Genomic DNA, 25,474 nt, shown 5'->3' on the forward strand with positions numbered 1-25,474 from the left:
GTAAATGACTCCTTTTTCATGTCTCCTCCACCCATACCCAGCCGATCACCTAGAGTTGATTATTTTACTTGGTGTGTACCTCTCATTTCCCCTCATCTTTGGCCCCAGTATTCCTGCTTTTGTCCTGCCTCACATGGGTCATGGCAGTAGTTTTGTAACTTGACTAACTGCCGCCATTCTTTCTTTCTTTCTTTCCACTCTATAATTTGTCCTTTTACCACAGTTATTCTAAAACATATTTTCTGCTATTCACCTTTTTTTTTTTTTTTTTTTTTTTTTTTTGCGGTACGCGGGCCTCTCACTCTTGTGGCCTCTCCCGTTGTGGAGCACAGGCTCCGGACACTCAGGCTCAGCGGCCATGGCTCACGGGCCCAGCCGCTCCGTGGCATGTGGGATCTTCCCAGACCGGGTCACCAACCCGTGTCCTCTGCATCGGCAGGCGGACTCTCAGCCACTGCACCACCAGGGAAGCCCTATTCACCTTTTTAAGAATCTTAACTTTCCAATGCTCCCTGGATAAATCTAAAAGTTACTGCTTAGCAAATAATCCTCTTTGTGTGTAAATTCTCCTCGAACACTAGGCATCTGTCCCACCATTCTCAAAAACACCCCCTTATACTCCTGCCACAGGGTTTTCTGTTCCCCAAATACACCGTGCTGTTCCAAACATCTGAACCATTCTTCCCACTTCATTCTTCCTGGAATATCCTAGTTCTTCTTCCTGAAATCTCCAACTCTTCAAGACCTAGCTCAGATGCCATTGTCTGCAAAATTTTCTTTCCCAAGCACTCAAGGCAGAGCTCATAACTTCTGTTGTATTCCCATGATGTTCTGTATGTACCTCTGCTCTAGCGTTTTTTTTCACTCTGGCATTTTTCAAATTTTACAATACTGTATTTTTTTCCTTCACTTATGTGTGACCTTTTTAAAGAAAAAGAACCATTCTTGCCATCCTTAGCTCCCTTTATAGTGTCTAATAAATATATGTTGTTAATAAATATGTATCTGTAAGTTAGTAGCTTGGAACTTGAAAGAGGCTTTTCCCATGTAAATATTTTAAATAATGTTATGTTTCTAAGACAGTCCATTAAAATCTGTATAACTCATTGCACCTGAAGTTTACTTAAAAATGTAAATCACATCCTACATTTATAATAATGTTTCTAGGGAATTCCCTGGCAGTCCAGTGGTTAGGACTCAGCACTCTCACTGCCAGGGGCCCAGGTTCAATCCCTGGTCGGGGAACTAAGATCCTACAAGCAACGCAGTGTGGCCAATATATATATATTATATATATACACACACACACTTATATACATATATATATATATAAATGTTTCTAAAGGAGATGGGCAGCCGTGATGGCTCCTGTGTATTGATACTGGGTGCTATTGGAACTGGACTGAAAATGATGTTCTGTCTATTGAAAAGAATAAGTGGGTAGATGTGAGGAGCTGGACCAAAGACTCTATTTAAGAAAAAGAGACTGGAGGACAGTAGTAATGAAAAACTGGTAGAGTGAGGGAAAAAAGATGATACGACTTTTGAAGGAAGAGGAGTTAAGTTAGGAGTGATGTCTTACGGGGAGAAAAGACCTTAGCAAAAATCCTGAGTGAAGAAAAAGGTGAAAATGAGGAATTAAGGAAGCTGGAAATAGAAATGAGGGTGGGTAAATAGTTATAGTAACCTCGGTTATGAATTGATGTATTTCAGTTGGTCTGTTATCAATTTTAAAATGTTAGCACCGTTACTGGCTTTCATAATTTTTTCTCTGTCATACAACTACTGTTCTTTCAAAGTCTATGTAATTGTTAAAATATTTTTTTAATATTTAGACTTTGGATATGGGTAATAGTGAAAGTCTTGTATAGATTTTAAAATATTTTTGCAGTTTAACATATTTTGTGGGCATATATTGATTGTTGATTAAAGTACCCTTCAGCCTTGGGTATTGAGCCAAAATTTGCCAATCTCATAAGCAAAAGGGATACCTTTAAAATTTTGCATTTATTGATTGATTGTCGTGCCGCGCAGCTTTTGGGATTTTAGTTCCCTGACCAGGGATCAAACCCAGGCCCTCAGCAGTGAGAGTGTGGAGTCCTAACCACTGGAACCCCAGGGAATTCCCTAAAAAATTTGCATTTATTAGAAGACTGGGATGGTTGGACATATCTTCATATGCTAATTGGCCTTTCATATTTCCTTCGTGAATTGCCTGTTGATAGGCTTTCCTATTTTTCTAAGGGGCTTATATATATGTTTTTTAACGTGTAAGAGTTGTCTGTATTAAGAACGTCAACCAGTTTTCATATGAGTACATGTATGTGTTGAGAGAGCAAGTAAGAGCATGAGCAAGTGCAAAGATATTCTCCCTACTTCTCATGTCTTTAGTTTCACTTAAGAGTTTCTGTGTCCACATCTGCCCCCCCAACTTAATCATATATCTCTTAGTCTTTTCCTTTAAGGTTTCTACTTCTACGCTTTAAAGTCTTTTCCAACTGCTAGATTATGAAACAGCTTACCTTTAGTTTTTTCTAACACATTCAGAAGACTGCCTTTTATATATTTAGCTTCTTATTCTCTCATAGTGTTTTCAGTAGATATTGTAAGTTTCCAGTCCCAGTCATGTTCCAATCCTGTGCTTTACTGTCACGTCTTCAGAATATACCTGTTTTAAGATAGATGTGAAAACCTTCCAACTTTGAGTTTCTGAGACTGTTTCTCTTTTAATATTTATAGCTACATTTTAAATCAATATTATGTAGTTGAGTTTGTAAAAATGTTCAGTCTTTCAGAATTGATGAAGCAGTCATCTTATCACTCACCTACTTCCTTTTGAATGCTGTAAAAGAAGGGAAATACTGTAAAAAGTAAGTGAATTAGGGGAATTCCCTGGCAGTTCAGTGGTTAGAACTCTGCACTTCCACTGAAGGGGGTGCGGGTTCAGTCCCTGGTTGGGAAACTAAGATCCCGCATGCCACGCGTCACAGCCGGGAAAAAAACAAAGTGAATTAATGAAATCACCATTAGTTCTTCTGCAGGAAGTGAATGGAATAATGCAGATTTTGTCATATCAGTAAACATACTATATGCAAGTCATGTTGGTAGGCTGTACAGTATATAAGAGGTGAGAAACTCTTGCTTTTTAAGAAGTGTGTTGCCAGTGACTTGAGGGTAGGCTGGGAATTAGCAGAAAACAAGATGCAAGTGAGAGTCTCGTACAGAAATCTCTCCAAAAGTACATTAGAAGTTTTAAGGAAGAAGGTATTTTACCAGTTATGGAGACAGCCTGAATGGTTAAGTAACGTTTGTAATGACCCTCAGTGAATGGATAAATTTTAGCAGGTAGAGATGTGAGGAGAGTGTTAACCGACAGAGGCACTTTTAGGAGGGAAAACACAAAAATGGGAAAGCACAGGGCATATGTATTGGAGAAACAGGAATTTATTTTTTCTCCATGTGTGCATAAGGTAAGTGAGGAAATGATAAAGTGGGAAAGATAAATTGAAGTCCAATTTGGCAAGCATCGGGAGTGCGTCCATTGGTAGGGAAGGGAAAAGATATAGAGCTGCATTGTCCTGTGTTAGTAGCCACATACAGCTGTTGAGCACTTAAAATGTGCTTGGTCCAAATTGAGATGTACTGTAAGTTTAAAATGCACACCAGATTTCTAAGATTTAGTACAAGAGAATATAAAACATCTCATTAAATTTTTTCATATTGATGACATGTTGAAATAATTATATTTTAGATTTATTGAGTCAAATCAAATATATTATTAAAATTAATTTTACCTGTTTTTATTTTTTAAATGTATTTACTAGAAAATTTAGAATTATATGCATGGCTCAGATTATATTTCTGTTACACAGTGCTGGTATAGGTAGAAGGAAAACAACCAGAATTTGCTAGTACCCACTGTGTAGAACCAGAGATTGTCTAGAAGTTGTAAGAAATTTAATCCTTATAGAAAACCTTATGAAGTAGGTGATATTATTGTTCTCCTTTTTCAAGTAACTGAAGTGCAGAGAAGTTAAGCAACATACCTGCAGTCACTGCACTAGGAAGTAAGAAGCTAGGATTCAAACTCTGGCCTCTGGCATCAGAGCCCATGGTTTTCCCAATACACTGTGGCATGTTGTCATTGAACCATTAAAGGAGATTGAGCTGGAGAATGACATGATTGGAATGTTACGTTAGCAGAATTGTAATAAAGATAAATGATGTGGAGAGACTTTATTTGCAGCTGTCTAGGTTCTTTTTGCTTTGTTTTGTTATTGTTAACTTATTTGCAGGGGAAAAATGCCTCGTTTAAAGTCAACTATTGAATTGCACCTTTTGAAGTATGCTTTATGTTAACTGCTTCTCAAAATTTGTCTTATCACCTTTGTAGATTTGATAATGGGCTGCATTAAAAGTAAAGAGAACAAAAGTCCAGCCATTAAATACAGACCAGAAAACACTCCAGAACCGGTCAGTACAAGTGTCAGCCATTATGGAGCAGAGCACACTGCAGTGGCACCAACATCCTCCACAAAGAGCACATCTGTTAATTTCAGCAACCTTTCCATGACACCATTTGGAGGATCCTCAGGGGTGACACCTTTTGGAGGAACATCTTCCTCATTTTCAGTGGTGCCAACTTCATATCCTGCTGGTTTAACAGGTGAGCTTTAAATGGACAATCCTGTTGTTGGTTTGAGAATGTGACCTTGGGCAATACATAAAGTTTGCCTGCTATAACAGAAATAACTTACTGGGGGACTATTAAAATAAGTTTATGTAAAAATTAAAGTCTCCAACATAAATTCAAGTCTTATTGTGTACATCTGGGAAATTTGGCAGTAATCTGATGGTGATTATGTACTGGGTTATATAATTAATTATTTCACTAGTTCATTTTTCAAATAATTATTGAGTGCTGACTGGCAGGCACTGGAAATATAAAGATTAAAAACGTATATCCCAAAGAGAACCCTCCTGCACTGTTGGTGGGAATGTAAATTGATACAGCCACTATGGAGAACAGTATGGAGGGTCCTTAAAAAACTAAAAATAGAACTACCATATGACCCAGCAATCCCACTACTGGGCATATACCCTGAGAAAACCATAATTCAAAAAGAGTCATGTACCACAGTGTTCATTGCAGCTCTATTTACAATAGCCCGGAGATGGAAGCAACCTAAATGTCCATCGACAGATGACTGGGTAAAGAAGATGTGGCATATATATATACAATGGAATATTACTCAGCCATAAAAAGAAATGAAATTGAGTTATTTGTAGTGAGGGGGATGGACCTAGATTCTGTCATATGCAGTGAAGTAAGTCAGAAAGAGAAAAATACTGTATGCTAACACATATATATGGAATCTTAAAGAGAAAAAAATGGTACTGATGAACCTACTTGCATGGCAGGAATAAAGACATAGACATAGAGAATGGACTTGGGGACCGGTGGGGGAGGAGGAAGCTGGGTCGAGGTGAGAGTAGCATGGACATATATACACTACCAAACGTAAAATAGATAGCTAGTGGGAAGCAGCCTCATAGCACAGGGAGATCAGCTTGGTGCTTTGCGATGACCTAGAGAGGTGGGATAGGGAGGGTGGGAGGGAGGCTCAAGAGGGAGGGGATATGGGGATATATGTATATGTATAGCTGATTCACTTTGTTGTACAACAGAAACGAAGATAGTATTGTGAAGCAATTATACTCCAATAAAGATCTATTTTTTAAAAAAAGTATACCCCTCCCTCCTGGGGACTTCCCTGGCAGTCCAGTGGGCGCAGGTTCGATCCCTGGTTGGGGAACTTAGGATCCCACATGCCGTGCAGCACGGCCAAAAAACAACCACCCTGAAAAATGTATACCCCTCCCTCTAGAATATTACAACTTCTGAGGATTGTAAAGTGCTAGCCATTATTAAAGTATTATAGTAGTTACTTGATAAATGTTAGGTAAATGGCAGTTTCGTGATGATAATACAGTTTTTCGATTAGACACTACTGACTGAAAAAAGAAAAATCCTGAGGCTCAGTGTTTAAATGATTTTTTTTTCAGAGTCACAGATAATAAGCAGGAGGGCACAGATTTAATGCCCTATTCTAGAACTTCATTTTTTACCCTACAATATCCTTTCAGAGAACAGCAAGAAGTGATGGCCAACAGCCTTTCATGGAGTCAGAAATGCTCTAAAAACGTAGTCAGAAACTTCAAAAAGAGAGATGGTTCTTTTGTGAAGGGTCCCCTATCGGGATGCTTTTCCCTTGAGTAACAAAGCACAACTGGCTTTAAAAGGTAGGGTGAGCTCCAGGATTCCTTGATCCAGCAGTTCCTTGATGTCATCAAGGACTCGAGTTTCTTTGGTGTCTCTCTTGGAGCCCTTGGAGTGTCCACTTTATCCTTAGGCTTGGCAAAACAGCTGCCAGCACCAAATTGAGCAACATGAGGGGACAAAAGAAGAATCTCTTCTACAAGCATGGACTATAAATGCGTCCCTTCACTCTGCTCACCTCCAGACCAAAAATAGTGACTAGAGAATGTCATACACAAATTCTGTTAGACTGTTCATTTGAGAAGTTATGGACATCAAAGAGTCAATAATAGTCTTAATTCCAGTCCCCTAACTCTAAATACTTCAGTAATAGTTGGTCATGATGGTATTTCTCAGTCACCAGTAAAAGTTTATTTTCAGGATTATATGTTCTGGAAAGATATTAATCCAAAATGATTAACTGTTGAGAAGACACACTTGAGTTACCTAAAGCAGTTTATTTACGGGAAATAGTCCATTCATGGGTATTAATTTATTGATGAGTGTCTGTGTGCCAGGTATAGAGAGTTGTAAGCAAGAGAAACAAGATTTCTGCCCCAGTGGAGTTTATATTATAATGAGGGTTGGATAATAATTATAGAAACAATTAAACAGGATGATTAATGGTTCATAAATACTATGAAGGAACTAACTAGAATGATTGGCGAAGGCCCTTTAAATGATCAAGGAAAGCCATCTTGAGATGAAATTGTTTGAGCTGAGGTTTGATGAGAAAGACCTAAATATGTGCATAAATGGGAAAAGAGCTTTCTGGGAAGAGAGAATAACAAATGCACTTTAGGAGGTACAGATGGGCTTGGCAGGTTTGAGGACTAGTATGGGCAGAGGGTAGAATTACATGATAATGCGGTTGAAGAGTCAGGATTTCTCAGGACCTCATAGACTATAGTAAGAAGTATGGGTTTTATTCAAAGCTAGAAGGAAGTTATTGAAGAGATTTCAGTAAAGAATTTGCACGATTGAATTCCCTTTCTAAAAACTTCCCTCTGGCAGCTGCGTGAAGGGTGGATGTAGGGAACCAGATGTAGAAGTGAGTTAGGCTATTACTTTCCCAGTAAGAGATAACAGGGACTTGGATTAGGGTGGAAGAGCTGGAAATGAAAAGGAAGTAGATAAGGTACTTTAGAGGTAGAACTGACAGTGCTGGTAATGGACTTGGCTTGAATACCTGACTGGTAGTGTTTGCTGAGGTAGGGAAGACTTCAGTAATACTTCAGGTTAGAGGAGAAAAGTCAGCACCTTTGTGTTTGTTTGTTTTTTTTGTGTTTTTTTTTTTGCGGTACGCGGGCCTCTCACTGTTGTGGCCTCTCCTGTTGCGGAGCACAGGCTCCGGACGCACAGGCTCAGCGGCCATGGCTCATGGGCCCAGCCGCTCCGGGGCATGTGGGATTTTCCCGGACCGGGGCACAAACCCATGTCCCCTACATCGGCAGGCGGACTCTTAACCACTGCAGCACCAGGGAAGCCCAACACCTTTGTTTTGTACCTAATAAATTTTAAATGCTTGATAGACATTTGAGATGTCAAATAGGTAGTTAATATATGACCGGGCCTCAGGGGAGAAGCCAGATAAATGAGATTCTGTTCTTTCGCTTGCAGATAATAGTTTGGCTATTTAAGTTGCTTATGTCTTAAGCAACTACATACAGTGCTTTATATGACAAAATTACTTTTGGAATTTATAATCCATATCAGCCATACCATTTAATTTCTAAGAAAAACATGCTGTTTTTATCTTTGTGTTAAATATAATAAATAATCTTAATAAAACCCTAGTTATTACTGTTAGTCTTTTTTTCAATTAATTTTTATTGGAGTGTAGTTGATTTATAGTGTTGTGTTCTGCTGTACAGCAAAGTGAATCAGTTATACATATATCCACTCTTTTTCTAAATTCTGTTCCCATATGGGTCATTACAGAGTATTGAGTAGAGTTCCCTGTGCTATACAGTGAATGATTAGTCTTAAGGATGGGAATGTTCACTTAGTGTTTTTAAGAAATTGAGATGATCAATGCTAGTAGTTTATAATACTCGTTAATGCTTTTTCTGCCAAAGAATTGATTTGAACTTTGTCTTTTCAAGCTAGAGATGTTGCAGCTGTGAATCAAGATTAAAAATGTCTCTCTGGGTCTATAGAATTTTAGAATTTGTAGAGTACAGTAGTCTCATGGAAGGCCTTAAGATAGCATCTTAATTTGAAAACTTCAGCGACCCAAATCTCCAACTTGTTTTTTTAAAATTTTATTTATTTATTTATTTATGGCTGTGTTGGGTCTTCATTTCTGTGCGAGGGCTTTCTCTAGTTACGGCAAGTGGGGGCCACTCTTCATCACAGTGCACGGGCCTCTCACTATCGCGGCCTCTCTTGTTGCGGAGCACAGGCTTCAGACACGCAGGCTCAGTAGTTGTGGCGCACGGGCTTAGTTGCTCCGCGGCATGTGGGATATTCCCAGACCAGGGCTCAAACCCGTGACCCCTGCATCGGCAGGCAGACTCTCAACCACAGCGCCACCAGGGAAGCCCCTCCAACTTTTAAAAATAGATTCTGGAGACCAGGAAAAGAGCTATGCTTAATAAGCTTTTGTTGTTGTTGTTGGCAGTGTTTTTAAATTTCTCTGTTGTTAATTTGTCTATATAATTTACCTTGGTCTTTTTTTCCCCCCAATAGGTGGTGTTACTGTATTTGTGGCCTTATATGATTATGAAGCTAGAACTACAGAAGACCTTTCATTTAAGAAGGGTGAAAGATTTCAAATAATTAACAATACGTAAGTGTTATGAACATTTTACGGGGGAGAGATACCAACGGCAGCCTACTTTACACTGAAACCACTGAGCTGGATGATGATTCAGAGACGAGAGTAGTGGGGCGTGGGTCTCTGCCCACTGGATTGGATGATACATTTGGTTTCTTTAGACATACGGCATAATACTACTGCCGGAGCCAGAAGTTATGATTTCTACAAATTGTGTTGCTGTGGTTCTGCCATAAACAGTAGAGATTTAAGAGTGAGGATTGAGGGAGTATATGTAAGTAAGTACCTTACTTAAAAAAAAACCTTTATAAAGATATTTCTATGATCCCATTTATCTAAGTACTAGATGATTTAAAGATCTTAATCTCTTTCTCTTAAAAAAACAAACTAAAAAGGCTAAGGAACTCCTGCAGCCCCAAACTGACCATATTACATTGCTGTTTCCTTATGTGACTCTCAGACTTGTTGTCATTTAGTGGGCCACCGTAGAAAATTCAGTGCTTGTTACAGAAAATAGATCCCATAATTTCATTAGTAGGCACAGTGACCACTTTGTAACTTCTCAGAATAGACATTTATGGTCTCTTTGCATCCAGTCATGTTTCCTTCCATCTTTGTTCCCACTTGCTACCAGTTATTTTTTGAGAACATGAAATGTGATTCTGTCTCTCAGCTTTAAAATCCTTCAGTAGCTACTGGCTGCTGTCAAGATAAAACAGCAATAAGAGCAGGCGTCATTCATTGAGCTTTTTCCCCTTCCTCACTCCACTGCCCAGCCAGAGTGAATTACTTATTTATGATTCTGAATACACTGGGGGTTCTCCCCTTCTCTGTGCTTTCACATATGCGATTTCTTTTTTCTGGAATGTAACTTCTTGTCCCTCCACTTTTCTTCCTTCATCTGGCCAACCCTATGCATCCGTCAAAGGGTATATTCCTGTGTCCTTTCTCAAGGAAGCCTTTCTTGATATTCTTTCTACCTTTCCTGCCTGGCCCAGTCCCCACCTCCTGCTGGATTTGGTGGTGTCTCTCTTACATGTTTACATAGCAACCTGTGCAAACCTCAATTATAGCAGTCATCACAGTTTTTAATTAAAATTTATCACTTGCCTATCATCCTTTTAGACCAGTGGTTCTCAGCATGGGGGCAGAATCAGCCAGGGGACATTTGACCATGTCTGGAGACATTTTTGTTTGTTACATCCATGGTGCTACAACTGGCATCTAGTGGATGGAGGCCAGGGATGCTGCTCAGCTTCCTGCGGTGCACAGGACAGCCCCCCCACCACAAAGCATTGTCCAGCCCAAAGTGTCAGTCGTGCCGAGGATGAGAAATCCTGCTCTAGATGGAGTTACTTGAGGATAAGGACTTTTTACCTGTTTCTAGCACACTCTATTGTAAGGTCTGTTACTTAAAAGATATTCAGTGAATGTTTGAATGAATCAGTGAATGATTATCAGGATCAAAGTTTTCAGTTTGTATATCTGAACGTACTTAATATATACTAGGAAGCTACAAGCCAAGTATATGAGTTTGTAAACATTTGAATTACAAAAGGATTTTCCATTTCATTTTTTAAAGATCAGATTCACCTCAAGAATTTATGAAATTTCAATGTAGACAAAATATTTTCAATACTTATTTCTGGTAAAGCAAAACATGCATTTAATCTATAGTAGCAGAACCCATATGTCTTCCTCGTTGCAGATTGATAATATACTCTCCTTTCACATTAATTTTGGAAAAGTCAAGGCTTATCTATTACAAACTACATGTAGTTCTCATGTTCTGAATTGACTTTAGTCTTATTTGGATGTTCATGGATAACATTCTTGTAAATATACTTTATTCCAGGAATTAAATCTTTTTATTATTGCTCATTGCTAATATTTTGGTTACAGTAGTTCTAGGGCATCTGAATTTTTTCTCCTAATGTGATAGAAAGAAACATTGTAATTCTATGCATTGTTAAAAAGAAAATCATTGGGACTTCCCTGGTGGCACAGTGGTTAAGAATCCGCCTGCCAGTGCAGGGGACACGGGTTCGATCCCTGGTCTGGGAAGATCCCACATGCCGCGGAGCAGTTAAGCCCGTGAGTCACAACTACTGAGCCTGCGTTCTAGAACCTGCAAGTCACAACTCCTGAGCTCGCGAGCCACAACTACTGAAGCCCATGCACCGCAACAAGAGAAGCCACTGCAACGAGAAGCACGCACACCACAACGAAGAGTAGCCCCTGCTCGCCGCAGCTACCGCTTACCACAACTAGAGAATGCCCTCGCGCAATAACGAAGACCCAGTGCAGCCAAAAAAAAAAATAAAGAAAGAATAAAAAAATTAAAAAAAAAAAGAAAATCATTTAGCAATAAAAAAAGAATGAGCAACTGATAAATGCTGAAAAAATTATGCTGAGGTGAAGGAAGCCAGTCAAAAAGACCACGTGTTGTATTGTTCCATTTATATGAAATGCCCCACAATGGGCATATCCGTAGAAATAGAAAGCAGATTAGTGGTTGGAAATGGTGGGGGAGGGGTGGGATGGGAAGCAACTCTTTTTTTTTTTGGGTGGTACGAGGGCCTCTCACTGTTGTGGCCTCTCCCGTTGCGGAGCACAGGCTCCGGATGCGCACGCTCAGCGGCCATGGCTCACGGGCCCAGCTGCTCCATGGCATGTGGGATCTTCCCGGACCGGGCCACAAACCCGTGTGCCCTGCATCGGCAGGCAGACTCTCAACCACTGCGCCACCAGGGAAGCCCAGGAAGTAACTCTTAATGGGTACAGGGTTTCTTTTGGGGGTGATGAAAATGTTCTAAAATTGATAGTGGTAATGGCTGCAAAACTCTTAAAAAATCTTAAATGGGGGAATTTTATGGTATACAAATTATATCTCAGTAAAGCTTTTAAATGAGAAAACATTTCATCGAAACTGAGTAATCTGAAAGATTTACTTCCCAAATTGTTTTATTCAGCATAGTTTATTAGGTTGAAAGGTTAGGTTACGTAAAAAAGAGATTTTATAACTAAAATTAAAGTGGGTTTTTTTTTGTTTGTTTTTTAGGGTTTTTGTTTTGTTTTTTGGTTTGAAGCAGAAACAATGCAATTGTGATTTTGCTTGGCCTTATTCCCTTAATTCATGTAACCTTTTTTTTTTGGCTGCGTTGGATCTTTGTTGCTGCGTGCGGGTTTTCTCTAGTTGCAGCGAGCAGGGGCTACCCTTCGTGGTGGTGTGCGGGCTTCTCATTGTGGTGGCTTCTCTTGTTGCCGGGCACAGGCTCTAGGCGCTCAGGCTTCAGTAGTTGCAGCACACGGGCTCAGGAGTTGTGGCTCACGGTTCTAGAGCGCAGGCTCAGTAGTTGTGGCGCATGGGCTTAGTTGATCCATGACATGTGGGACCTTCCTGGACCAGGGATTAAACCCATGTCCCCTGGGTTGGCAGGCAGATTCTTAACCACTGAGCCACCAGTGATGTCCTCTAACCTATTTTTTAAATATTATTCTTGGAGTTTAATTCTTGATCAAATGAATGCATAAATAAAAATGGAAGTAATACTTCTTGTCTGTTTCAGATACAAGATGGCACTGCAATAGATCGTGTCCTGAGCTGTGGTCTACCTTGTGGTAATTGTTGTTTTATGTGTTGCAGGGAAGGAGACTGGTGGGAAGCAAGATCAATTGCTACAGGAAAGAATGGCTATATCCCTAGCAATTATGTAGCCCCTGCAGATTCCATTCAGGCAGAAGAGTATGGCACTGCTTCATATTTTATTAATTATTTTGATTTTTAAAATGTCTTAATGCACATTCTACTTAGCCACAACTTTACACACGTGCAATTACATACCAGTCTTAATACAGCTAATGTATCGTATTAATAGGAGATGTTACTTGAAAATTAATAATTAATGCCATAGTATTTGCTTACAGTAGGATCATAAATGAATCTGCATTTATAATACTGTATTATGCCTAGTCCCTAGCCTTTATTTTTTCACTTTAAAATAATTGCATTAACCCTTTTTATATTCTGCAGACTCTTTCACGTCAAAAATTTATCCTCCATTGATGTTATTGTATCAGTGTTAACTTCTTGACTTAGGTGCTTGCTCCATGGCTATGGAGAGAGAGTATCTTTGTCTTTTAGGATGTACACACTGAAGCATTTAGAGGTAACGATTCAGCATGTTTGCAACTATCATTCAGTTCAGAAGGAAATACACACACCCACACAAACACACATACACAGGGAAAAAGAGAATATGACAAAGCAAAATGTTAACAGGAAACCTGGGTGGAGTGTATATGGGAGTTCTAAGTACCATTCTTACAACTTTCAAAAAGTTAAAGTTCACCTTCAGTGACATATTACAGGCATACTCGGAGATATTGTGGATTTGGTTCTAGACAGCCATAATAAAGCAAATATTGCAGTAAAGTGAGTTGGTTTCCCAGTGCATAAAAGTTATGGTTACACTACACTGTGGTATATTAAGTGTGCAACAGTCTATGTCTAAAAAAACTATGTACATACCTTAATTAAATATTGCTAAAAAATGCTAACCATTGTCAGAGCTTTCAGCAAGCTATAGTTGTTTTGCTGTAGAGGGTCCTGCCTCCATGTTGGTGGCTGCTGATCGGAGTGGTGGCTGCTGATGGCTGGAGTGCCCGTGGCAGTTTCTTAAAATAAATCAAAAACAAAGTTTGCCATGTTGCTCGACTCTTCCTTTCACTCAGAGAAAGGAACACTTAGACCATTGTAGGGTTATTACTTGGCCTAATTTCAACATTGTGTATCTCAGGGAGTTGGGAGGCATGAGGAGAGGGAGTTGGGGAAACAGCCAGTTGGTGGAGCAGTCAGATCACACACAACATTTATCAGTTAAGTTTGCTGTCTTACGTGGAAGAAAATGTTTGAAATACTGCAAGACTTAGCAAAATGTGACACAGAGATGCGAAGTTAGCAAATGCTATTGGAAAAATGACTCTGATAGACTTGCTTGACCAGGGTTGCCACAAACCTACAATTTTTTAAAAGACGCAGTAAAGCAAAACACAATAAAATGAGGTATGCCTGTACTTTTATGTCAAAGCAGGTTTATCTGGGATCCATAAATAATACATCATTTTCATATCATAGCACTTAACCCAGCGTCTTGCACGTAGTAGGTGCTCTATCAATATTTGTTTGCTTTTTTATTAGTGATGTGTAATTTGTCTCCATAACTCTCTGTTCTGCTTTGGGACTTGTTATTTTCCATTTTGTCCTTTGGTCTTTCTTCTCCACTATTCTGTGGCTCCTCCTCAGCAAAAATTGCATTTTTATTCACAAAACTGTATTAAATGAACCCACAGTAATTTAGAGTCTCTAATAATTTGGACATGGTTTACTTGCATCTTACTGAATACAAATGATCACACTGTTGCCAGAGAACCACTTTTACTCTTCCTACTATAATCTTAATATTTTCATCTGTCATTGACTAAAAGACTGTCATTGTTGCCTTTCCTTCTGTATTTACGGTTCCTGTGACTGCCAGGTGGAGTTTAAGAGACTTGTTGAGTAGTTAATACATGAAAATACTATGACAATATATTCTGATAGTAATACTTGTACTATTTAAGAAAGATCTTTCATTCTGTTTTACTGTATTTTAAAGCTGTGTTCTGTTCTTTGTCATCCTCCCTATCCCACCCCATTCTTACTAATATCTGTGTATAATTTTTCTGATGCTTATTACACCCTTCGAACTCAGAACACTACTCATTTTTTTTTCCAGATGGTATTTTGGCAAAATGGGGAGAAAAGATGCTGAAAGATTACTTCTGAATCCTGGGAATCAACGAGGTATTTTCTTAGTAAGAGAGAGTGAAACTACTAAAGGTATGAATATTGTTAATATAAGTATAAAAATTTTCTTGGGCAGTATTTTAAGAAAGGTATAGTAGAAGTGTTCATTTTCCCTTCTAGGTGCTTATTCCCTCTCTATTCGTGATTGGGATGAGGTAAGGGGTGACAATGTGAAACACTACAAAATTAGGAAACTTGACAATGGTGGATACTATATCACAACCAGAGCACAATTTGATACTCTGCAGAAATTGGTAAAACACTATACAGGTACGTGAATATTTCAAGGGTGAAAATTATTTCCTCATGTTCAATTTTATGAGGACAGCTCCATGTCTTCATGTCTCTTAAGGTCTAACATGCTACTTTATACACAGTATGTGCCCATTGTATTTTAGTTTTAAAATGAGGAACAGATAATACTTACTATTGAGTTGGGTTCATTTTTTTTCTTGGCTGCGTTGGGTCTTCGTTGCTGCACGTGGGCTTTCTCTAGTTGCGGAGAGCGGGGGCTACTCTTCATTGCAGTGCACGGGTTCCTCATTGCAGGGGCTTCTCTTGTTGTGGACCAAGGGCTCTCAGCGTGCAGGCTTCAGTAGTTGTGGCATGCAGTCTCAGTAGTTGTGGCGCGCGGGTTCTAGAGCACAGGCTCAGTAGTTGTGGCGCACAGGCTTAGTTGCTCCGCGGCATGTGGGATCTTCCCAGACCAGGGATCGAACCTGTGTCCCCTGCATTGGCAGGCAGATTCTTAACCACTGCACCACCAGGGAAGTTCCTCACTTGTGGTTTTTAGAAATAACAATTAATGGTAACATTCTCTTTGGGAAGAAATGAAGCACAGTGGTCAAAAGCAGAACTTTGGAGGCAGTCAGATCTAGGGTTTGAAACCCATCTCTATCATGTATTTACTGGGTCACCTTGTGAAAGTTGCTTAAGTTTTCTAAGTCTCTTTTATTTATATGAGATATTTGTAAAGGGCTGAATTAGCACAATAGCTGGGACATAATGGGACATAATAAATAATAACTTTTAAAATGTATTTAATAAAATGTTTGACTTCTTGTATGTTTTGCTTCTTTTATGCAACTCCCTTTCTGTGTTTGTGCTTTTGTAATAAAACTGATAGAACATTGTTTTTATTTCCTATAATTTAAACTTTTAAAAACACTGGTACAATTATATGTACCTTAATTTTTGTAAGTTATTCATTTTACAGTGTAGTTTATTCATTTATCTAGAACATGCTGATGGTTTATGCCATAAGTTAACAACTGTGTGTCCAACTGTGAAACCCCAGACTCAAGGTCTAGCAAAAGATGCTTGGGAAATCCCTCGAGAATCTTTGCGACTGGAGGTTAAACTAGGACAAGGATGTTTTGGTGAAGTATGGATGGGTAAGGAGCCTGAACTTTTGTTTTTTGTCATTGTTTAGCCATAGATGAAAATGCCCCAATTTATGATAAGATATGTTGAAATATTTGAGGTTACTGCTGCTCATTGAAGTTTGTTGTAAATCTCTTAAAATATAGATTAAAATAGTGAAATGTGGGTTGTTTCTCTAGGAACATGGAATGGAACCACAAAAGTTGCAATCAAAACACTAAAACCAGGTACAATGATGCCAGAAGCTTTTCTTCAAGAGGCTCAGATAATGAAAAAGTTAAGACATGATAAACTTGTTCCACTATATGCTGTTGTTTCTGAAGAGCCAATTTACATTGTCACTGAATTTATGTCAAAAGGTATGTGTATGTTAGTATTTCATGGGGTATTCATGTTATTAATAAATTTTAAGTCTTCATCTGTTTTTATGCATCCAGATTTTTACTGTATTTTCTAACTTAAGATTTTTTTATGTAGACATGTGAAAAGAGAAAACCTGACATTTTGTTTAATGGAAATTAGCTCCGGTTATTCCAAGTGATAGTACGGAGTTTAAAAAGGAAATAAGGCACTGAATTTATTTTGAAAGTAAATAGTCCTTCATTCCATTTGACTAAAGTCAGTGGAATAGCTGGGAAGGTGAAAAAGAAAAGAAGTATTCACACTAGTTGATTTAAAATAATGCAATCAGAAAGCTATTTATATCTTTAGTACTAAAGCAAAGAAATCAGGTAAAGTTAAGAAAATTAACTTTATCTAGTTTTAATATAATCTCACTCAGAAATCCTAGAAACTGCTTTTTGCCACTACTGTCAACTGAAATTTCTCCGTTTCTCCAAACCCCAGACCCCAAGGTGCGGGATCTTCAGTAACAGGGTTGGTTAGGGCCAGGGAAAGAAGGGAAGGCTGTCGCTCTTCTCTCTTTTTCCCTTTGCTGATGATGCATTAGAAGAGGAACTAGTAAGTCACCAAATATGCTTGCTGACAGGCCTGCTTTTTATCCTCTTGAATTTTATCTCCTTTTTTTATTCTTAATGAGTCACTAGTCAGTTAGAGCCACTGATGGAGTCATCCCTCACCATTTGTCCATCTTGATCAGTGATGTAGTTCCATCTAGTGGTGACAGGACCAACTACAAGCTACACATTGACCATAAGAAAATATTTCCCCCCAAAAGAAACAGAAAAACCAAAAGTTAAGAATTGACATAGCCTACTAATTGAGAGCCAAAACATTACCTAAAGCTCCCAAAGCACATGGCACTTTTGGCAAAGAATCTCTACTTCAAACAACTGCCAAATATCCCATGTCAGAGTACATTAGATGAACTAGAAGGGAGAAAAGGGACAAAGAGAAAGTTTAAATCAGGATATTGATAGCATAAGAATATAGTGGAGATAAAGCTAATGGTCTGTTTAGCTTTGTATATTGATTTCAAGAAGTATTTAATTGGGGAATATGGTAGAAGTCTATGTTGTCAGATTGCTGGGTTAGGATTATTTCTAGATGGGAGGTTTAGTATACAAGATCACAAATGCCCCTTCTAGTTTATTTTTTTATTTTTTTAAAAATATAATTTCCATTTTATTGTCTTTCCAGGGGACACTATTTCTTTAGTCTGTAAGGACTTAACGTCTTACATGGGCTTTGGCGGAGGTCATGGGGCAGCACCCGCAGGTCTAAATCGGGGTGGAGGTGTTCGGTCCTTCTGGGCTTCCCGAGAACGATTCCTGACTACCTTGCTGTGAATGGCACAACTCACCCAGTAATGCAGTTTCACACACAGCTTGGGAAGCACACAGGCGTTGAAAACACTCGCTTCGGAAATGTCCCTGACAGCTGCAGCCTCTACGATGTTCCGAATGATGAGCTTCTTAAATGGCCTTGTCCTTGGGCACACATCGGGCACAGTTGGTGCAGCGAATAGGCTGCACGTGGCCGCGGCCCTTTTTGGGGTGACCATTATTCCTTCTTTTCTTGGTCATCTTGGAAGCAGGGAGGCGAGAGAGGCCCTTCTAGTTTTAAACTCTGTAATTCCCCATCTTGCTATTCAGGCACTTAGAACTTGGCCCTCCATAATCTATCCAAACTCATTGCTTCGTGTGTTCTCTTTATAATCAGAATGCTCTAGAAATTGTTAACAATTAAAATGTATTGAATGCTTCTGATATATAAACAGTGTGCCAGTATTATAAGTTATCAAAGAAATAAAGCCATCTAACCAACTTACATTGAATTAAGAGAGAAAAGACCTAACCCGATAAGTTAATTTTCAGTATAAAAGTAAATAACAGCTCGCTATCAACAAACAAGTTCAAAGCATAATGGATTTCTAGGTGTTTTGACACATTCAGTAAGTAACATAGAAATTGAGGAAGAGATAACATAGGTTGGAATAAAATGAGAAATATCAGTAGAAAAGACAAGTCTTGAAATACCCTTTAAGATTATGAAGGACATGAATAAGTAAAGTGAAGGGTACCAGTATTTTTCTGCAGAGCTATGAGGAAATGGGGAACAAAACCATGGGTAGTGGAAAGTATAGAAGGTAATTGGTTGGAAATAAGGCCAGAGAGGTATATGAGACCAACTTAAGGACTGCTCTGAATTGGTTTCATAATTACTTATCAAATATATGCTCTCTCTGCCATGAATGAGCTTCAGAGGGTCAGTGAACTTCCTCTGAAGTTCTCTGTCAATCTTTGCACAGTTATGTATGTTTTTCTAGAAAGAGAGTCCATAGACTCTCTCATTCATCAGATTCCAAAATAACCCATGACCAAAAAAAGGTTAAGGACCCACTGATATCCAAAATGCTCTGATAAATGGATATAAGAAACTTTTAAGGGAGGGGGGATTTGTTGTAATTAAAGATCAGAAAAAAAGAATTGTCAAAATAACACACATTCCAGTCCTGGATTTCTGTGCTCTGCAGCCTTTGCACTGTTTTAGCAATTATCATTACACTGAATGATGTTCTACATAGTGGATTGATCATGGCTCCTTATCTAGATTCTAAATCCCGAAACAAACAACTGTAGCTTTTGCTTCTTTCTGTATATTCAACATTGTCATGCAGCGTATTTATATAACATCAGTCTGTCTTGCAGGCTAAGAAAAAGAAGTGTTCCTTCCTCTGTTTAAGGACAGTTAAATCCTTCCTTTCGTTTAAAAAGAAAACCCTCTCTTGGTCCCAACATCTGCTTTTCACCGACTTCTCTTTACCTTTTGCTTCCCTTCACAGCCAAGATTCTTTTTTTTTTTTTTAATTAATTTATTTATTTTGGGCTGCGTTGGGTCTTCATTGCTGTGCATGGGCTTTCTCTAGTTGCGGCAAGTGAGGGCTACTCTTCGTTGCGGTGTGTGGGCTTCTCATTGTGGTGGCTTCTCTTGTTGCGGAGCACAGGCTCTAGGCACGTGGGCTCCAGTAGTTATGGCTCGCGGGCTCTAGAACGCAGGCTCAGTAGTTGCGGCGCACGGGCTTAGTTGCTCTGTGGCATGTGGGATCTTCCGGGACCAGGGCTTGAACCCCTGTCCCCCTGCGTTGGCAGGTGGATTCTTAACCACTGCACCACCAGGGAAGCCCCAATATTCTTTAAAGAAGACAGACAGTATTACATCTTTACTTCCTAACTAGCCATTTTACTATTTTTAAATTACAGAATATTTCAGACATACAAAGAATACCATAACACTCATGTCCCTACCATCCAAATTTAACTAATGTTTACATTTTGCCATATTTGCTTCAGATCTTTCTACTAAGGAAACAACACATTAAAGCTCTAACTTAATCCTTGTTTTTACCCCTCCTTGAGCCCATTCCCTTCAGAGGTAACCTCAGTTTTGAAGTTGTTGCTTTTCCCATCTCTGTTTTTCCTGTTGATATACTTTTACTAATATATAGTTACCTATTAACAGTATTTGTATGTTTTTAAATTACATAAATTTAACCAGCTTTATTTTCGTTCAACATTACGTTGTTGAGAGTTATTCATGTGGATAAGGGGAGATCTCATTTGTGTACTTTTAACTATTGAATGAAATTCTGTATGAGTGTTCCATTGTTTATTCATTCCTTTCCCAATGAACATTTAGGTTGCTTTTAGTTTGCACCATCACAGACAGTGCTGCAGTGAATATTCTTGTACTTGCCATTTTTGGAAAGGGGAAAGAGACTCTGGAACATTGGGTGCGGCAGCAGTAGCATCACCTGGACACTTGTTAGAAACACAGACTCTGGCAATGAGGCCCCACAGTCTTCACTTTCCCAACCCCTTATGTAATAATAGTCCATTGTGGGCTGTTAATTCCATTTATTAAGTGCTTCTGGAAATGTTCCTCTTCTCACTCTTTCCTAGACTATTGCAGGAACTTTTAAACTTACTCCTTTTATGCAGTTTTAGTCCAATTTCATTCATCAAATTGGAGTGATTGCTTTTTCAACATAAATCTGATCATATTGCTTCTCTATAAAACTTCATATAAAAAAGGTAAAGTCCATTTATGCATTGCCTTCTGTGTTCTGACTCCTGCAGCCTCTTTCTCATCAGTTCCCATCTTTGTGCCCATGTTCTTGCATAGGAAGGACCGTTTTCAGTTCCTTGAACTTACTGTGACGTTTCATGAATTACTGCCTTTGTACTTGTTATTCTGTCTTCCTGGAATTCTCTATCTGACCCCATTCTTCTTCAAGATGCATCTCCTCTGTGAAGCCTTTCCTGATGTTTCCATAGAATTAACCAGATCCATTGTGTCTCCACTGTAGTTTTTACAGTAACTTTTATAACACCTACTGGACAATATTTGTGTGCATATAGTTTCTAGATCTATATACTATACTTTCATATAGTATTTTAAGATCTTATTTATCTTTGTATCTTCTATGCCTTTTACAGTGCCTCACATGTAGTAGACCCTCAGTAAATATTTGAAAGGGCAGATAAATGGACAAACACAGTAACATGTCCTCCCTGCCATAGACGGACCAGAGGAAGAGAGATATTCCCTGACTTTGAATCTCTATAAATGAAGAGACTAAGTCATGACTATGTCTTGCTTCATAGTCCTGTCAACACGGAAAGGGCTTTCTTTGCCTTGCCTTGTTTTTTGTTTTATTTTACTTTTATTTTGAAGTACTTTTAAACTTACAGAAAAGTTGCAAAAAATAATACAAAGAATTCCCATGTATGTTTCAGCCAGATTTGCCCAGTGCTATATATATGTATGAATAAATGTGAGGGTTTTTTCCCGAACCATTTGAAGAGTACATTGCAGACATTATGCTTGCTTTACCTCTAAATACTTGAGTTTGTCTTCTGAAGACAAGAACATTGTCTTACATAACCACAGTACAATGATCAAGTTCAAGAAATGTAACATGGTTACAATTTTGTTGCCTAAAATACAGTTCATATTCAGATTTCACCGATTGTCCCAGTGACGATTATAGCAATTTCCCCCCCACCACCCTGATCTGGTATCCAGTCCGTGGTCATGCATTGCTTTTAGTCATCCATCTCTTTAGTCTCCTTTAATCTGGAGCAGTCCTCAGCTTTTCTTGTCTTTCATAACATTGTTATTTTTTTGAGAGAACAAAGTTGCTTTATAAAATGTGCCTTAATTTGGGTTTGTCTGATGTTTTCTCTTGATTAAATTCAGGTACATGGTTTTTAACCTGTAATAGAATAGCAATTAGACGTTTTCTTTCCAACCTTTATCTCTGCTGTAATGCATAGTACTTTGCTGTTGCGTGGTATCTTCTGCTAAAATTGAGAGAAGTTGGTTGTACTAACACTTCACATCAACTCATTTATTTAGCCACCTAGCTTTAGTTTCAAGTACCCCAAGATGTCCTCAAGTTGTCTGAGCTCTTGTTACAGATTGACTTAAAAATATAAGTATCTAATACTACTTTTTGACTAAAAATTGGACTGATTTTGATCAAAGCAAACAAGGAAAGAATGTCTGTAATCTGGTGAGATGATTGCATTTTCCCTTTTTTTTCATGTTATCAGAAGTTTTAAAAAATTCAGTTTAGGGCCCTCTTCTAGAATCTTAAAGATAATTATTCAGAAATTCCAAAGCTGCAAAAAATATTGAAGAATAAAAAGCTGAAGTTTTGTATTGTGATATGATTTGTTTGGAGGTAGGGGAATGTTTGTTGCAATTCTGATTTAAGATTTGCTTATTTTTTATGACTGTCTTGCTGTCTGTTACAGGGAGCTTATTAGATTTCCTGAAGGAGGGAGATGGAAAGTACTTGAAGCTCCCACAACTGGTTGACATGGCTGCTCAGGTACTTGTGTGTTTATACATGTGTCCATTTGAATTGCAAGTGTACATTAAAAATGTAAACTAATCTTAGTAGATACTATTGTTCAAATAGTGAAATCATGGAATTTTATAGCTGGGAGGAACATTGCAGATAATCCAGTCTGAACTCCGTATGTTACAGATACTGTAGTATCTTGAGGACCCAGGTATCTAAAAGTCATATAACTTATTAGTATTAGAATCAGGTAAGTAACTCCCAGTACAGTGCTTTCCTGTATCATATGGCCTTTCAGAAACATATGCATCCACAAATATAAAATCTATATGTATTTATATTTCAGTAGATAACTTTTAAGACAATGAATGATCGCTATTCTAAAGAAAATATTAGAAATCTAAAGTGTGTGCTGCAAAAGGCCCTGAACAAAGCTGGGAGTGGGATGCCGTAGATAGGCAGATATTAAGCAACATAGAATCATACTGATCCTACCAGGATAGAAGGTTGGAAGGTAATATACCTAAAATAATTAATAATATTCGTCTTTAAATAAATAAATAAATAAATAAAGATAAAGTATGTGCTGAATTTCTTATTTAATATAGTCCAAAACAAGAATTAAGATGGCAGTATACAGTTAAAGATGGGATAGTTTTACTATTCTGGATTTTTGTTTTTAAATATAAATGAAAACTATTAAAAGTTATATTCAGGTGTGTGGTAGGTATTCAAGGGGCCTTTTATTGGCTTTGGTTGACACATTGGGTCTAAGACTCCTCTCTCAGTGAGTGTCCAGATGTCCATGGGATCTAGCAATTTAGAGAAACTTTATACCAAGAAACCGTACTTGTGAGACTTTAGCATATGTCAAGCCTCGTCCACACACCTGAGCTCAAGGCTCTGAGCCCCTCTATACTAGGGGCCAGCAAACTGTTTCTGGAAAGGGCCAGGTAAATGCTTCAGGCTTTGTGGGCCTTTCTCCTACTCCCCTATCCCTTCTCCTTCTCTCCTTCCCTCTCTCTCCCTCTCTCCCTCCGTATCCTCCTCTCCCTCCCCCCACTCCATTAAAAGGTTTTCTGTTTTATTATTATCTGCTAGACTATGCCCCGTTACCATCATCTCTTTTGAAGATATATGATTCTTCAGCGATCTGACTTAACATTAACCAGAATTGTCCTCTCCCTCCTTCCCTTTGTATCATATGTTTTTTTTCTTCCCAAGATTGCTGATGGTATGGCGTATATTGAAAGAATGAACTATATTCATCGAGATCTTCGGGCTGCTAACATTCTTGTAGGAGAAAACCTTGTGTGCAAAATAGCAGATTTTGGCTTAGCAAGGTTAATTGAAGACAATGAGTATACAGCTAGACAAGGTAAAATGGCCTTTTAATAAATGCTTGTAACCTCATTTTCGATGGATTTTTCTTACCATTCTTTTGAATATACAGGGTTTTACAGAATAAGAAGAACAGCTCTCGGTCTGCTCAGAAGAGTCATAGAAACATTAGCAACTGTACTCCAATAAAAAAGAAAGGAAAAGAAAAAAAAAGTCATAAAAACATTGATTTTTATTCATAAAATTATACACGGTGCATAGTACTGTGGCTTTCTGATAGTTATTTCCCCCAAGGAAGAATCTAACTGGGTGTTCTTTGCATTATAAATATAGCAAGCGGTATTCTCTTCACACTTCCTTTGGCATGCCAACAAATAAGAAACATTTTAAAATAACTTTTGTAACGAACTTCAGAACCATCCAGTTTTTACTACACTAAGGACTAGGAGTTAATGTATTAAGAAATAGCATACAATTTTATAAAGGCTTTGGAAACCAGTTCCGTGCCAGATTTACAATAATTCTTTATTATATATAAAATTGTAGTAAATAAAAACACTTATAAGATTGACACTGTAAACAGTGACGGAGGGGAGCTTACAGAAATTACAACAGGTCACTTCTTTTATTTGGTGTCTATCTCTCTGAGCTCTCATTCAGTATACATTTAAAGGACAAAATATATGCATACAGAAAGAGTATGGTTTTTGTTTTTTTTTTTAAAGTCAAGGTTGTGTCTTCCCTCCCTCTTTATTTTTTTTATTTTTTTAATTTTTTTAACATCTTTATTGGAGTATAATTGCTTTACAATGGTGTGTTAGTTTCTGCTTTACAACAAAATGAATCAGTTATATATATACATATGTTCAAGAGTATGGGTTTTTGAGTTCCAGTTCCATCTCCTGTTAGCCCAGAGATTTCACCCAAGTTACCTAACCTTTTTGACTGGGCCTCAGTCTCCTCTCTTATAAATATTAGATGGTAATACTTACTTTTCAAGATTGTTGTGAAACTTAATGCATTAATAGATGTAGAGTGCCTGACATTACCTAACATAGTGGACACTCAGTCCACTATGAAAAGAAAGAGTGTAACTTTGACAGGCAGAGAGTAAGTAAGGTCGAGTGCAGATCAGCACATAGGTTGTTCATCCTGATGAAACCTTCAGGCCTCCACACCTATAAAAAAGATACCTTGGCATTCATCATCTCCTACTGTCTAGTTCCAGCTTGTCTTTAACAAACATTTGAGTCCTTCCACGTGCTGGACGTCAGGGCACAGCTGTAAGAGGCATGATTTCTGCTGTCAGGGAGCTCACTGACTAATGTCTGTCTGCAACTGAATTATAAACAGACTATTTCAATACAAACTAGTAAGACCAACGTAAAGGTTAGCAAAGATTTATTTAGTAGGTATACCAAAAAAACCTTTTCTCAGCTATCCACTATGACCATCATTTCATAAAAGAAAGAGCATTTTAACACTACACAAGCGGGAAGAATGTAATCTCAGAATAAAGAATATACCTATAAA

General features: G+C 38.2%; 1 protein-coding gene and 1 pseudogene across 5 annotated transcripts in view; one reads left to right on the forward strand and one right to left on the reverse strand.

Moving 5' to 3' along the window:
• YES1 (YES proto-oncogene 1, Src family tyrosine kinase) overlaps nt 1-25,474 on the forward strand; it is a 79,189-nt gene that overhangs the window by 46,911 nt on the left and 6,804 nt on the right. For 3 of the 5 annotated variants that reach the window (XM_022586788.2, XM_089894960.1, XM_089894961.1), the window contains exons 2-10: nt 4,394-4,666; nt 9,011-9,110; nt 12,745-12,843; nt 14,876-14,979; nt 15,067-15,216; nt 16,185-16,340; nt 16,509-16,688; nt 22,551-22,627; nt 23,825-23,978. In XM_022586788.2, the coding sequence (XP_022442496.1) occupies nt 4,402-4,666; nt 9,011-9,110; nt 12,745-12,843; nt 14,876-14,979; nt 15,067-15,216; nt 16,185-16,340; nt 16,509-16,688; nt 22,551-22,627; nt 23,825-23,978 (1,285 nt within the window). In that variant the 5' untranslated portion in view covers nt 4,394-4,401. Of the gene's footprint in view, nt 1-1,543; nt 2,871-4,393; nt 4,667-9,010; nt 9,111-12,744; nt 12,844-14,875; nt 14,980-15,066; nt 15,217-16,184; nt 16,341-16,508; nt 16,689-22,550; nt 22,628-23,824; nt 23,979-25,474 lie in introns of those variants that run through there. The other 2 variants (XM_089894959.1, XM_089894958.1) reach the window with 2 other exon arrangements.
• Nucleotides 17,694-20,192, reverse strand: LOC149747606 (small ribosomal subunit protein eS26 pseudogene; annotated as a pseudogene).

Source organism: Delphinapterus leucas, chromosome 14, assembly GCF_059928025.1.
Source record: "Delphinapterus leucas isolate spDelLeu-1000000601 "Yukka" chromosome 14, BTC_Dleu_Yukka2, whole genome shotgun sequence".
NCBI lineage: Eukaryota > Metazoa > Chordata > Mammalia > Artiodactyla > Monodontidae > Delphinapterus > Delphinapterus leucas.